The sequence below is a fragment of the Gymnogyps californianus genome, chromosome 25 (genome assembly GCF_018139145.2).
Source record: "Gymnogyps californianus isolate 813 chromosome 25, ASM1813914v2, whole genome shotgun sequence".
NCBI lineage: Eukaryota > Metazoa > Chordata > Aves > Accipitriformes > Cathartidae > Gymnogyps > Gymnogyps californianus.
Window position 1 is genome coordinate 5,534,545 of NC_059495.1, and position 16,134 is coordinate 5,550,678.

Sequence of the window (16,134 nt, forward strand, 5' to 3'; positions counted from 1 at the left end):
TGACAATTATTATCTCTGCCTCACAGATGTTAAATTGATTTGCAAAGAGGTCAAGTGATTTGGGGGAGGCCGGAGGGAGCCTGCCCAGCCGCACGCCGGGTACGCGGCCGCTCCACGAGGGAGCACGGACACGCACATCAGCGGGTTAAACCCATCCCCTGGGCTGACGGGCCCCCGCGGAGAAGCGAGGGCTGGTAACCTTGGAAGGGAGATGGAGAGGTCCGGGGGCAGCAATGGATGTGGGAGCAGCAGAGATGCTCCCCAGGGGCAGAGCAAAAAGGGGGATGCAAAGCCAACAACTAGGACAGTGCGCGAGAGCACGTGGGAGACCTTCGGTCCTCGACAGCAGCCCTGATACAAAAGGAAAAGATGCTTTGATGGACGGACAGTGATTAGCACCAAGAAAGAGACGGGGAAGGAACGCATCAGTCAAAGGAGCTGAGAGCGCAGGCGAAGCGAGGGAGGATTTCGATTTCGTGCCGCTGGTTTCCTCCCCGCCACTGGTTTGGGGAGGCTCTCCTGGCTCTCCACAAGCCTTTTAGAAGGCATTAGCTCAACCTGCTTTTGCTTCTAGAAAGGACAGCTGCTCTCACAGGGGAAAAGGTGTGGACGCACCAAAAAAACCCATGCCAGAAGCAGCTCCTGTAGTTTCTGCTGGGAAGCATCTTGCCCAGCGTGAAACTCCCAGCCCATGGCTTCATGTACGGCCAACATCTATACATCCTCACTGCCACCGAGTTACCTAACAGCCCTGGGCAAATCCTTCTGCCCCTCCTCACCCCCAGCACCGATGGCTTTGGCGGTGCAGGGGACAGGCTCAGCCCCATGGGCACCCGGCCGGACCCCCTGGAGCGGTGCCAAAGCTCCTGCGTGGTCAGGAAGGCTCTGAGCATCTCCGGCAAAAAAAAAAAAAAAAGCCAGGCACAAGCAACGCGTTCCCGTCTACCTTGTTTTCCCTGCAAGCCACCTCGAGGCCTATGGACAAGAGTGATGATGACTGCAGGGACTGATCCTTCCTTCCCAGCTTACACCGCCACGGGAACTGCTGCCCCTCCGCTCGGCAGGGCAGGCGTTTCCCGTGCACCCCGGTGCAAGGCAGAAAAGCAGCCGCAAAAAGTTGTCCTCCTCCTCCCACGAGTGAAAGGGGCTTATGGCATCAAAGGGAAATTAATTGGGCAGAGTTCGGCGCTTGAAACAAAAGCCGGCTCGGGTGCCGCAGCCCCACCGGCCGCTTTATCTCGCCGGCGCACACCTTGGCAGCGATGCTCCCGGGGCAGCCCCGGCGCTGAGCGAGGTGCCACCGGCACGCCACGCGTGTCCCCCGCCACCCGCGCCCGCAGCCCCCCGGCTCCCTCCCTGCCCTGACTCCAGCGAGCAGGTAATTAACTCCCAAACAAAGGCAGGGATTTGCAGATTAACCCGGGCCCAGGAAGGAGTGGGAAAACTCATTTACACCAAACAAAAGGGGAGGGGCGATTAGTTGCTCCAGTGACAACAGAAAGAGCCAGATAGGGCCAGGGAAACTGATAAAGAAGCGGGAAAGCGCTAATATCCTCCAGTTGCCTGCCTTTTTTCTTTTTTTTTTCCTTCTTTCTTTCTAAGCACTAAAATTCCACCATTTTCTATCATGCAAATTTGTGTGCCTAAGTGAGATTAAACTCTGGCAGGCACTGTGCCTCCTTCCCCAAGTCCATTTCCCGCGCCGAGATAAGGCCAACTTTCCTTAATGCATCTTACAAGGCAGTGGGAGCGTTTTGCAGGCGCGCATTGGAGACAGCTTATTATCAATACAAATAAGAGCTTTCCAGACACCATCCTCCTCCTCCTCCTCCTCCCTCCGCTCTCTCTTTTAAACCCAGGAACCCGGAGAACAGCTTAAATAGCTGAAGTGTCCTGCAGCAAGCGGGGAGGAGGAGGAGGAGGCTGCGCCTGAGATGCTGCTGCAGGGGCAAGAAGTGGGACTTGCTAAGGAAAGCAGAGTGGGATACAGGAGAGGAGAGGAAAGCATCGCTCCTCAGAGGGCAATGGGGCCTAAGTCCTCTTTCTCACTCTAGGTTTCTGCCTCCCTCCAAGTTCAGACCTTGCCTATTGCAAGTGGGGCTTCCCTGGATTTTGTCTCTTCGGGATTTTCACCCAGAAACACCTCGCTCTTCCCAGGGTCCAAGGCAGACTCCTGCAAACACGGGCAGTACTGCTTCCCTGTGCTTTGTCTGGTCTTATGGCAACACCTCCTAAGAAGAAATGAGGGCTGAGCGAGCGGGACAGGCAGGGACCACCTTCCAGACACTGCAGATTGACATGGACACTCCCCAAGCTGTTCATTTTAGATCCAGCTTGAGTCTGGGAGCTTCTTTCCTGGGGAGATCCAGGTGCTAAGAACCTCCTTGTACCTTTTGCAGCTATGTTGTTGGCTCACATCAACTTGGCATTACCAACACTGAGCCTGACCCCATTTAAAGCAGTCCCCGAAATAGCAGGTCTGAACTTTGATGCATTCAATGCCAAGGGTCTGTTGTCTCATTCCCGGGCTCATTTGTCCCACGTTAGCGCAGAGGCAGCGGGAAGGAGAGATGCACTGACCTGCTATGCCTGGATCGGCAGCAATCACCTTTTGCCTTTCGTAGCAGGATTTCAAGACTGACAAGTGTTTCTGAAAGCCTGACCGACAAGGAAAGGTGGGAGAAACGGGGCTTGCATCTTTTCAGAAAGAAGGTGGCTAAGGGGCAACACGATAACAACCTTCCCAAAAGCAAAAGGTTGTTACAAAGAGGACACTGATCAATTGTTCCCCACATCCGCTGGGGATAGGCTGAGAAAAACTCCACTTCATTTGCAACAAAGAAGGTTTAAGTTAGATATTAGCTATACATTTTCTAATTATAAAGGTAGCGAAGCAGTAGAATAGATCGTCTAGGGAGACTGAAGAACCTGCTTTGTTAAAGATTTTCAAGAATAGCTTTCACACGTGTTCGCCAGCGATGTGTCTGCCTCGTTGCAGGGGGACGGGCTAAATTAGCTCTTGAGGTGCCTTCTACCCACCTATTTCGGGATCTCAGCCATCAATACAGTCAACCTAGAAATAAATGTGCAGCGCTTCCCTTGCTGCAGCGTGGACATCCTTGGTTCCTGGTGGCTTCTGGCTGATTGATTCTCTCCCGCTGTCTTGGGGGACCATCCCCAACCCTCATACCCTAAAGGAAGCTCCTTCTGTCACCCCTACCCCTCTTCTGGTTTTGGCTCTTTCCCCCCATAGCACCGCTTCCTCTGGCAGCCCTTGGCAGACACCAGGCACACCCCAGCTCCTCACTCCCTCCGTCCACAGCCATTTCCCAGCGGTATCCCCTAAACTTGGAGAGAAGGAAGGATGCACAGCGTGGGCTGAGGGTGTTCGGACCCTGGCTGATACGCACCCATCACGCCTGCCTCAGGGAGTAGCTGGCTGCTGACATCCCAGCTGGAAGGGGAAAAGCTCCTTGCCCCCCATGGCCAGTCCCTTTGGAGAGTGCAGCCTGCCCCAGGGCACAATTTAATTGCATCCCGAGAGGCTTGGGGTGCTCCTGCCTCCAGAGCTGTGCCCCCAGGCCCTTTCCTGGTGCAACAAGGGGAAAGTCAGGACCTGCTTAGAGCAACCTGCACACCTCCCTCTTTCTGGTTGCACCTGGACTAACCCTGTTTAAAAGGGGAGACCCCCTTTCCCACCTCCTCTCGCCGCTTCTCCTTTCCTATCAGGCTGCGGGAAGGGGCAAGAGGTCCCACAGCCATGTGCTGAACTTGGCACATCCCTGAAATCTGGAGCTCGGACACCCTGCTTTCCTGGGAGGGAGGGGTAAGCACCGCTTCCCACGAGCTGAACATCATTTAGGACAGGATTATACCAGCTTGTGTATTTATTGGGCTCATTTTCCAAGGCAGGAGAGTTAATCCTGGCACTCCAGCCAAATTTTAATCGGGGTCATTAAGGCAGGCTTCCCTTTAATTGGACACGATACTCACTTTCATGTCCTGCTCCAGCGCGTTGCTGCGCATTATGCTCTTTGCCACCTTCCACCCGAGAAAGGGCTGGGTGAGCCAAGCAATAGCTCTTGAAATCAGGGGGCCCGCTCCTCAGAGCCGGTATTTCTGTCGGCAGCGGCGAGGATACTCAGCAGTTATAGGACTGAGCCCATCACTGAATCCCCCAGTAATTAACTGTACCACTGTGCAAGGAGTTAAGATATGACCTTTTCCTCCAGTACCCAAGCATCTCTTCCTAATGATATAGCAAGACGCAGGAGGGATGGACCTGGATGTCTGGTGATAGGGGAAATTTAGTTCAGGAAACGGGAATCAGAAGAGAACAGATAGAAATTGTCCTGCATTACCCCGGCATCTGATAGCGACTTCAGAACTTGCAGGTGATCGACTTTGGCTTAAGAAACTCAGGCAGGTAATAACAGATTGCAAGATAAACAGCAAGGACCCGGGCTGGCAATGCATCCGCTTTCTCTCCGCGGTTAATGGAGATGGAGAAAGTCCGGCTCTGTTTAGTTTGCTTGATTGCTCGAAGAGGAAAGAGAAAACGGAAGGGGAGGGAGGGGGGAAAATAAAGGCCCTGGGTTTGGGTTTTTTCCCCTCTTCTATTCATTAGGCTGTCAATAATGCTCAGGCCTGGCATATCGACGGCGGATTAGCTCAACCTGACTCTGTGTACAAGACCAATGCCTTTTTAACCCAGCTTGTTTCCAAATCAATACACCCATCAGCATTCGAAAATTAGCCCGAGACGAGATTCCAATACTCGGGCTGGTGTGTCATGCTAAGAGGGGGCTCCTGGCCAAATCGCAGAAGAAGAAGGAAAAAAGGTTGCTAGCAAGGGATTAGAAATTTTCCATTAATCTTCCCCGAGGCTGCCTCCCTAAGAGCGCAGCGGTGCCTGTATGTCCCACCACGCCGGCTCCCCCTTGCCCACAGCACACGTCCCCACCGAGTCCCGCAGCACGGACAGAGGAGCTATCTTGCATGAACGTCCACCGGCTTGACCGTCGCGTGCGGCCGCGCTTGTACGTCCCCTCTCGAGAGCCCGCGCGCGCTCGTACCGCTTGCTGAAGGGCGCACGTACGCACCCCGCGGACCGTGCGGCCTCGGCGAGGCGCGCTCACGCGCCAGCAAGCGCACGCTTGGCCACCGCAAGCGTTCCACCACACCATGCCGGCCTCCCTCCTCCTCCTCCTCCTCCCAGAAGTACAGAGTTTCAACACACAAACACATATTGTTGCTAGGCATACACACACCCCCGCAAAGTACACAAATCTGCCAGCTCGCTTTTTTCCCCCAACACAAGTTTTACTTCAAGCATTGCCCCCAGCATGGAAAACAAAAAAACCCCATCAAAATACAACAACAACAAACAGCAACATGGGGTTGCCAGTGACTACTTCGGGAGGCAGAGCTGCCTGTATCAGAGCCCCATGACTACTCCAGGAAAGTTGGATAAATGCGATGGCAAATGCCTGGGCACTGCCCAGCTTCACTGGGACTCTCCAAGCCTGTTGAGCAGCCTCGACATTTGCACCAAGTTGTCTTACACGCTCGACGTAGGAGCAACGGGAGGAGAAGACACCAGGGCAAAAGGGAGGAACAGAAATCAAAGCATCAAGCCCAACCCCCTCTACGAATTCCCTTCCTCTTACCTTGCACGATGAGATGGACACGCGATGTCTTGGGGTGATTGTCTGTCTGCACGGAGCAGGTGTAGGGGCCCTCATCGTACACGTCCACATCTTGGATCTGGATGCTGTACTGGGTTTTGGTGTTGGCCAAGAGCACCACCCGAGGGTCCAAGCACCACTTGTCATTGCCGGCATAGAGGATGCTGCTGCGGTTCAGCCAGGCCACTCGGGTGACTCGGTTGTCCACGGAGCACCTGGGGAGAGGCAGAGAGGTGACCCATCAGCGCGCTGCTCTTGGGCGCTCTGCCCTCCCTTCCCCAGCCCCTCCTGGCACTATTTTTAGCTTTGCTGCCAGCAGCAGTTTCAGAGACCAAGTGCTTTCAGTGTCCAAAGAGGACAATGTCAGCACTTTACCTACGGTGCTCAGGGCACCGATATCCATCTAAACTGGTGGCTCCAGAGATTTGCCCAAGAGCTTCACAATGATTTCAGACGTAGAAAGGTCAGAGCCACCCAGCACCAGTCACCGAAGCACCTTTTGCTCCTCCATTCCCATTTGCTCCTTTGCAAACTCAGAGACAACCAAAGCCGAGCCAAACCCTCCATCCTGAGTCCAAACCACACTTTTCTAGGGGGGATGCGGGTTGCTACCTCCTGCCCAACCCATCACTTGTCATTCTCTCCGCAGACCTTCATATCCCTGCAGCCAGGCAAAGAAATGCCAAGTGGAGCCAGGAAAGCAGCTCGCGCTGCTTCACAAAAGAGCAAGGAAAATTTATCTCAGGAGAAAGTCAGCTCTGACACACCTCTAAAGAGAAACCTTGAGCTTCCTACCATTTGTCCCTTCTGTCAGCTCTTCCTTCCCTACCCATCATCTGCATCGCTGCATCTCCCTCACTTACTGCACCTGACCCCAGCTAAGCATTTCACTTATTGAGTGATGTTTTGGAGGTAGAAATCTTCTATATCCAGCCTCATTAAGCAACTGAGCCCCCCCGGCAGACAACACGGCACAAACCTAGAAGAGACTTTGCTCCTGAAGGAGATTATTTTCCTGTCCACATTCACGGAGGCCAGTCTTGCTCCTCCCGAAGGTCTCCGTCAGCCCCGTAACCCTCCATCCCTCACGTCCCCAAGCAAGGTTTGAATCCTCCATTTCCACGAATTGCCCCCAGACGAGGGAAGAGCAGAGGGCCTGGGGGCTGCCTGCCATCCAAGCCTTTCCCTAGGCAGCAGAAACCTGCAGCCCCCCAAGCCAGCTAAAACCCCGCTTCCCTTCTGAGCAAGTTTGGGATTACGGAGCCATTAGGACTTAGCCGCGCTTTGCTGGATGCCGTCGACGGAGGATAATGTCCCTGCATAAAACCGCTCAGCCTAAGATCCACTGTTTATATTCTCCCCAATCTACTTCATTACTTGTGCAGTGGCTGGGATGCAAATTAACTTCGGAGGCACCGAAAAAGAGCACGGCAGCCTCTTGGGAGGTCTCGCACGGGGTAACCTCGACGAATGCAAGGGGCTTAATGGGCTATACATGCCAGACTGCGGTAGCAGGGGAGTTAACGGCAAGGATGAATATATCTGTGGCATACGGACTTATCCTGACACTTCAGGGATTGTGCCCTTTCTCAGGGTGAGCTGTCTCCTTACTGGTGGGCGACTTCTCTTCCCGTGTCCACTGCTGATGCCAGCGAAGACACAGGTACCCACCTGGGGACAAGCTCTCTCGTCTCATCTAGTCTCTTTTTGGAGGTATCTCTTTGGTCCCTGTAATCACAGGAGAAGCCTAAATAACCCACTCAGCCTCCACACACAACATTTGGAGGTTAGGGACGATGGATCCCCATGAGGCGACGTGCCCAAGGCGAGACGGGTAGTCTGCAGCCCAGGACTCCCCCGCTGATTTGCAAGGCAAGTGCCCCAAGCTACTGCACCATCCTCCCTCTCTGGTGTGAAAAACATCCAATAAATTAAACAACTTTACTGCTGTTCCATAATGATATTACGATAATAATAAATTAAATGTGAGCAGATTTTTATTATCTACATAAAAAAAGCAATAGATTCAGCCTGGGCTGAACACCAAGAACTCGGCTCTTGCTCTCAGCTGCATTACAACTTGAGCAAAGCCTGAAAGTTTAGGTGCCCAAGCTGAACAAAACTTGAGATTTCTTCCCCGCGGATGGTTTTAGTATATTGTACTCTGAACCTCAACCCTGCTGGTACCTTAGACCTATGGGGCTTGAATAAAATGCAGGTGGATATTCGGTGCTTGGCTCCGGCCTGCCCATCGCAATGCCATAAAATAGGCTCCTGCGGTTGCAGTGAGCAGCACTTCTGCACAAACACAGGGGTGTCCGCCCTCACTGCCAAAGCCGTATCACGGAGAAGGACTGGGTGATGAGAAGCCAGACGTGGCTTGAATTTCTTGGACCGGTCCCTTCTGCGGAGATTATCCCTGAAGACCCGTAAGCAGGCTGAACTAAAAATATATATTTCCTCTCTCCTCCTCCACGCCAGTTTTTCTGTGAAATGCATCAGCTTGGAGATCCCTGGATAATAATGGAGCCAGACAGTGTGCAATCCAAGCATTCCCTCTATCATATGGGCATTTAAGTGCTTTTGAAAAGCAACGGGGCTCAGGTAACGCATGAGGCAACAGTGAAATAAGTGCTTTCGCCCTTCACAGCACCCGGTCACAAACTCTTCTTATCACCTAGACACGCTTCTCTGTCCCTGGGATCGGCAAGCTTAAAGTTGTTATTTTATTTTCTTCCCGGCCTCTTAAAGCTCCCGAGTCTATATATATATATAATAAAGCGCAGAAAAAGCTCCTGGAAAAGACACACTTTGACCTTTGGATCTGGTGTGCTATTTAGGGGGTGGTGGGTCACGCTCCTACCCGAGCTCCGTCCAACCACCGTGCTAAACCCTGTTCCTCTTCACACGAGCACCGGTCAGGGTGCCCATGGCCAAGGCTCACCGCAGCGACCCGATGCTCTTCCAGCCCCTCCATCTGCTCCCCCTTCCCTCCTCCAGCAGCTCCTCTCTCCAGAAGCCCGGCGCAGGGATGGGAAGCCCTCCTCTCCCGCACGCAGGCAGCCGAGCGGAAAGCCTTTGGCTTTGGCTGGGAAGCCAAGCTCCAAGCACAGGCGGAGAGCAAAGCCACCGCCGAGCCTGCAGCCTCCCCACCTTTCCACCCCGCTCCTGGCAAGGTGCAAAGCCCTGAGATGCTTCCTCCACCTCGCCGGAGGCTCTTGCCCTCCCTCTTGCCCCATGATGTGCGGAGGGAGGGAAGGGGGAGAGAGGGGAGAGAGAGGTCCCCGGGGTGCCGGAAAACAGCCCTTGCCTCCAAAAAGATGTAAAAAATAATTAAGCACAGATGAGGTAATTTTCTCTCTCAAGATCTTTAATCCTTGTTACATTCCTGCTCAGAAGGCAAGGCCTTCTCCTCCAGGAAGATGAAAAACTGCTGTCTGTCAGCACAAGGAAGAGATGATACTGCTCCCTCTCTCTGCTGTTTCTTTCCCTCTAAACCCAGAGTCCCAAGCCTCACGGTTTCTCCTCCGGGAGATGCAAACGCTGCTAACACACTACTGCTGCATCGTCCTGGGGGGAGGTAGTGATGGTTTGCAGAGACACGTAGCTCCTCACGCTGCACCAGACCCTCTGCTCCCTGCTGCCACTGAGGGCACCTCAAAATGACCACAAGCGACGGCATTTGGGCATTTTAAGACAGTTGCACACACCGACCAAAGGTGAGAGCTGCGTGCATACATCTTCCCTACCTGTCCCAACCTACCTGCTCATGCCCTTGCCCCACACTCCCCGGTCAACGATGCATGGCGGGGGCAAAGGGGATACAGGCACAGGCTGGTGCTGCCCTTCCCAGACCCCTCAACATCTGCAGCCAAAGCTTCTCAGCTTTGCTATCCACCCTCTACAAGCAAGCTGGTCCATTAGGGACTGGCCACTCTCCCCCAAACCAGTCAGCATCCCCGCAGCCTGAGGGGCTGAGCTCGTACACCCAAATTCCTCACGCCTGTACCCTCCGCACCCCGTGCAAGGGGCCCATGGGTGCAGCCAACAGCCTGCCCAGCTGCAGGGATGCCAGCCAAAGACAGAAATTGGGAGAGGGGAAGCAACGCCGTAAGGTTCCTGCCAACCTTAGGTAACACAAGCACAAAGCTGAGCAGGGCTGAAAATGCCAACAAAGCCCTCAGTGGGGACAAAACAGCCCTGGTCAGAGGGGAGCAGGCTGCTTTGCAGACATAGACCCGCTCCCAAAAAGCCCCCGACCAAACTGCAGCCGCCACAATCAAGTATCAGGAGCAAATAAGCGACAGGGTGCCAAAGCTGAGCACCCTCTCCACCGATGCCACCCATGCTTCATACAGCCCCGTGGCACCTCCCTGCATTTTTGGCGCAGATACAGATGGCACACGCCGGCAATGACATGCCCTCCTGAATTTCTCTCTTTGCTTTCGTGAGTTTGCACACAGAAAATGACGGGAGAGAAGGTGGCCCGGCGGTGGGGGGAAGGAGGTTTTTAATTACTGAAGTGTAGCAATTGGCACACAACACTTTTTTGTTGCCTCTTACGCAGATCGCTGGTGTTCCAGAGGGCTGGGCTGGAGAGCACAGATTGTCTCAACCCAGCAGGACACACAAGAAATGAATAATGTTAATTAGAACTGAAAAGAGCTCAGTGAAATTACCAACCCTGTTGCCGCTTTCATTGCAATTATCAGGGTACAAGCTCCATCGCGGGGAGGCAGGGACGGGGCTAAGCCTGGCTCACCCCAGCAAACTTGGTGGCCCAACCTGGGGCCGTAACCAAGCTGATCCCACTCCCTGGGCTCGCTTCTCCTTCCACCACCACCTAATTTTCACTGCGTGCCCACCTTAGAGAACCCTAAATCCAGGCCACCTGATGAAGTTTCACACATGTTGGGCCATGGCACCGACCCACCATCAAGCATCCCTAGATGTCTTTTCTTTTTCTTCCCAGTCTAACTCAGCAATTCCCAGACACCTCTGGATTTTGAGGCAATCCCTTCCACACCAGCAGCGTTTTGCCTCTGCTACGGGCTAGACTGAGCTGGAAATCAGCTTGCAGGAACTAGCTTGGGGTTTAGTTTAAAACTGGGTGCAAAAGCCTCCCACTGAGGCTGGGCAAGGAGACAAGCTGCTCTGGCCCTGCCTTGTCCCCAGCATCGCGTGGTCCCAGGCAGCACCTTCCAGTCTCTGCACCATCAGCCACGCTATAAATGATCAACTAAACGAGACTGCCGCCGGAGGCAGGAGCTTCACATCTCAGATTTATTTCTGTGATTATCACATTTTATTGTTATTTATTAGGATTAATTAAAGGCCGGGCTGTGAACAACTCAATCCCATTCAGGCACAGTCCCACCGCTCTCATAGATTCTCCTGTGATGTTTATGCTCCGGTGGCAACAGAAGTTTGGCCATCAATTCCTGAGCGAAGGGAAAGCCGGGGTCAGATTGTCCCATGCTCCTTGGGACACGTGCTGCCCACGATCCCGGAAGGCTGGGATGCACACACCGTGGACAGCCCGAGGTGTGGTTATCATGGAGGTAAGTCTAGAAGCTTTTTTACTAATAAATATTAAGCCAAAATCCTCATTGCCACAACCCAGTCTGGCTTCCTTCTCCTTACTCTTTGCTGTACTGGGTTAAGTCACGCACTAGCAATTTCTACCAGTCCAGCCCTTCTTCAGCAGGATTTACAGCATCTGCTCACTTTCCGTGCACAAACAGACTGCGTATGCTTAAACACACTCACTGCAGCACCTTCTGCTCACATACGCACCGACATGCAATGCTACTCCCTACACACCAAGCACCAACTGGACAGAAAAGGCTTTTTTTTTTTTTTCAAGTGTAGTGTGCATGTGCAGCACATACCGAGAGCACGCGTGCTCATCGACATACGTGGCGAATGGCGTGTGCACCTCCAGCAATAATCCCATCATACCGACCCCTCCGCACGCTGCAAGCAGGGCAGCAGCAGGGACACCCATGCCAGTCCATCGAGCTTGGGTGACTCGGCTTGACGTGCAAACCCGCGCAGGTCACAGGCTCCATTCGCAGTGGCAGCTGGACTATTGGATTAAAATGGTCCATAGGTTTGGTGGTCCTGGCCTGCTGAAAGCCCCAACTGCTCACCCAGGCGGCTCTAATGGGGGCTCGAGGCTCATCCCTGCTGGGGTCTGCACGTCTGCGTGGTTGACGCAGCGGTAGGGTTCTTGGCATGCCCATCCTCACCTGCGCCCCAGGACCACCCCAGCCGTCCTCGCCCTCAACTGCAAGATCAGCTGGAGGGCATCCCTCGAGCTCACGCTGATGTGACACCACCAAAGACGCAGCCCGAGGACTTCTTCACGGCACAGGACGGCTGTCAGGACCAAAAAACCTCTTCCCTGCACGGGGAGCCTGCTGCCTGCCAGGCAGGAGCTGACCGAATGATTAACCCGGCGGCGGGGTCCGGCAGGAAAGGGGGGGGGCCCCGCCGGGGCTGGCGTCTACTCCAGTCCCCCCCTCTGCAGCAGCCAGAGCATCTCCAAAGGCTGCGGGGTTGAGGAGGTGCCCTCAGATCAGCTGCCACCCCAGTGCCGCTTCAAAATCATGCTGAGCTGGTCAAAAGCAGCGCTCAGAAGTGGAAAATAAAACCCCTTTGTGCTTCCCCCTCTCTTCCCTGCCCAGACAGGGTTTCATCTCGGTTGTTGCAGAGGAAGTCGGGGCTCTGGACCGGGAGGTCCTGCCTTTCCCACCGGCTCACGCTGCAACCTGCAGCAAGTTCCTTGCAAGTCCCTGCCCTTCATTTCTGCCCTCTGCAAGGCTTTAAAGATATTTGGCACCTCCTTGCCAGAGAGGATGAGTTAACGCATGTTTGTAAAGTACCTGATCTCCTCAATTGAAAGTTTATACATGCAAATGATTCACACTAATTACATTAATAATAATATACCGGTCTCGAAAAGATCCGCCTTGGTTCATTGCCCGGGATTCGCAGAGCCGCAAACAACTCCCAGTATGCTGCCTTAGACGAGCTTATTGGCAAATGCCAAGGAAACAGGAGGAAACCGGACGGGGAAGGAAGGAAGAGCTGCAAAAAGAGCCAGAGCTCCCACTTTGCAGCCTGCCGACCAAGTGCGAGGCAGGGTACGGAGGAGCCACGAGCACCTCTGCGTGCACCCAACACCCCGCCGGTCCCGGGAGACCCCTGCACCAGCACCGAGGACTGGTGCAAAGCAGGCAGGTCGTGATGCAGCAGGCAGGGATGGCTTGTCTGGAAAAGTCTTTATCTCTCTGCAATGCAGCAGTGCACTAGCACCTTTCCAAGTCCCCTGCTCCTGTGCTCGTCTCATCCAGCCTTTCTATTTATCCTCCTATTGTCTCTGCTAGCAACAGGGCTCTGCACGTCTATACCATCTTCCATCTCAGCATCTCGGAGCGTGCCACAAAACATCAATGAGGGCAGCAGCTCCGAGACCGCACGTCGAGGAAGCGTGTCCCTAACCTGGGCTCCCCGCCCCTGCAGCTGACCCCGTGGAGCGGCCCCGGCGCGTTCTCCTGGCCCATCTGCTTGGGTGCCCTCCAAAAGCGCTAATGGCACCGGGGAACGGGGGTGACGCCAGCACCAAACCGCCTGTAGGCAGCTGTGCAGGGACACGGCCGGATTACTAATGAAATGCCACCCCGCCGGGGAGCTCCTGCAGCGCCGGCATCCTGCGCTGAGCTCCAGGGACATTTTGTTCCTCCTGGTTTTCTCCTTTTTCGCATTCCCTCAGCCCAAGTAATTGCTCCGGGGGGCTCCTGGATGCCAGCAGGCAAACAGCCCCGGGCAAAAGTCACCCCTTCCCCGGCAGTCTTCCAGGGTTGCCTACGAAAGGGTCCTCCCTTCTGCAGGGAGGGGACCATCCCAGACCAGGTCCAGGCTCTGGCAGCTGCCTGCACGCCGTCTTGAGAGGCTTCAAAAGGAGGCGTGGGAAACGCCACAAGAAGAAAATAACTCCGTAATGATCTCATCCTCTCCCCCTAGGCGTTACAGAGCAGTTTAAACCCTGTAAAATAAGGTCTGCTCATCTGAGGAGGTGTGGAGAAGTCGTCTCCTCTCTCTGCCTCCAAAAATCTGGAGAGATCTCTCCTTGCTATGCACTTTTCTCTAGAAAAACGCTCCTTTGCCACCTGCAAGCCCCGGGCTGAGCCACTCAAGACACCCCAACTCCCCATCCTTCTCAGCCCCCCCCCGGCAGCTCCCACTCTCCTCCTCCAGCCCAGCGGGGAAGTTCCTCCAAGCTGCACTCCCAGCAGTTAGCGCCGATTCCCGGCGCTGAACTCGCTCAATTACGAGCTGTGCCCCCTGAATAAATCCTGGTTCTGCTTTGCGCAATTGACACTAATGGCCCAGGAATAAAGTGATGCCATCCACCCCAACGGTCTGCAAAGCAGCGCATTTAACTAAGCACACAGGCAAGGGACTGCTGAGCTTAACTGCACTGAAAACATATTCGAAAGGAAGCGATGCACTTAACTTATTACAAGTGGGAAATTATCACTGAAGTGGCTTTTCCTTAGAAGTTGAGGCACAAAACAGGAACAGTGAGGGGTGAGCGCTCTCTGCCAGGACTGCGGAGAGAGACCGAGGAGTGAGCTGGAGCTGGCTGCTAAAGGATGCTGCGAGTCAGGAGGCAGCAGGATGGGAGGAGCAGGGGGCAAGCGGGAACGCAAGTGCTGCGAAGAGAGGGCTGAAGGGCACCGACGGGGACAACACGGGGAAATCGACCCAGGGAAGAGCACAAGATCAGGTGTCAGGTTTTCAAGGCACTGGCAGAGCTCTCCAGTAGTCCAGGACACTGCAACATAGGGCTGCGATGGGGAGCTGGGGGGAGCTTGCGCTGGTACTGGCTGCGGCTGACCAACTGGGTCTACCTGTAGCAAATATATGCTGCTACACACTACCTATATATTTGTAGCCCGAGAATAATTGCAGGTTACCGCCTCACCTTCCTACACCAGTTCTCCCTCACGCTCTCACTTGCAATTTCCCCGCAACACCCAAGCTCATATTGCTTCTCCTGGCAGATGGGTAGAGATGGACAGAAGGAGGACAACGAGCAAACACTTAAAATTAAAATAGAGAGGCGGTCCAGGCAACACAAGACTGCATAGGGGGGAGGAGGGCATCCCAAGCCTTTGGGGATGAATCCCCAAGCCTTGCAGCACCCCTCTGGGTCCCAGGGTGATGGGGAGAGGACCTTCCCCCTTTGGCAGAAGAAGAGGCTTCCCCATCCAAGGTCACAAGAGACCAAAACAAGAAGGTAACCTGTGCCTCTTGCTCCGACATCTATCTCCTCATGGAAACCAGCTCCCTAGCGAGAACCTACGCAGCTTCATACAGATGCTCAAAACCCACCACACAGCCAGATCTTCCCCCATCACATAACCAGAAGGTTGTTTGCCACACGAACAAAGTTCAAGCGCCCCGTCTCATGACCTCCCATCACGATGGGATGGGGACCTGTCCCTGAGAGAAAGTGCCTGAGGGGCACTGGTGCAGCAAGGGAAGTGGAGAACCAGAGGAGAGGAAGGGGAGGGACAGGAGGGACGTCAAGGAAGGAAACATGACGGAGCCAAAAGCAATGGGACCTTCTCCAGCCATGCCACTTGCACCAATACCCTCTCCCCATTTATAAAATGGCACTAATGAGACCAAAAACAAGAGGAGGAGGGAGGGAAAGGACCCTTCCCAGTACAGACCCCCCTTTTCCTCCCCTCTCCCCTTGAGGACATCATCCTTAAAATATATTTCATTTCACAGCTGCATTATGGTACCACAAAATCCTGCGAATCCAATTTAAGAACAGATTACCTCCTCACTTACTTCATTTGAAGCAATTACATGTTAATTTTCATTGAGACCAGCCTAATGCATACCAATCTGATGCTGCAATCTCATTTGAATACTTGAGGGAACACTAGTTGGGCTCCGGGCTCTGGAGGCTCATATTTAAAGGGCCACTTCACATTTCCTTTCCCTTTTCCCCCGCTTATTTACGCTTTTGTCGCACTTGTGGCGCGCGCTCCCTCCCTCCCTTCCCGGCGTTCCCAACAGCTGGTGCCACTCGTGAGACCAACTAAAAAGGCCAAATAAGTTTTGCAGCAAACCCTGCGGAACGACGCTGCGCCCATCACCGGCCTGGTCCCCAAGGCAGGACCTTCCCCAGGCCAAAATTCAATATCACTGACGTCTTTCTGCATCAAGTAAATAACCTTCCAGTGGCAAAGTCGCTGGTAAGTATGTGCTGCTACTGCACATGTCTCTGCAAAGCAACTCCTCCTCCTCCTCCTCCTCCTCCCAGGCCAAGAACAGCCTCCGCCAGGTTTCTAGCTGATGGTTATCTTCTGCTCCCTCACGCTCGCTTAAAGCTTCCTATCTAGCCATGCCCACGGTATCGATT

The 16,134-nt window shown here is 54.1% G+C and overlaps 1 protein-coding gene across 1 annotated transcript in view; it reads right to left on the minus strand.

Moving 5' to 3' along the window:
* LOC127025772 (protein CEPU-1-like) overlaps nt 1-16,134 on the minus strand; it is a 325,388-nt gene that overhangs the window by 18,307 nt on the left and 290,947 nt on the right. Inside the window, exon 3 of the mRNA XM_050910855.1 lies at nt 5,670-5,902. Coding sequence (XP_050766812.1) covers nt 5,670-5,902 — 233 coding nt within the window. The remainder of the gene's footprint in view (nt 1-5,669; nt 5,903-16,134) is intronic.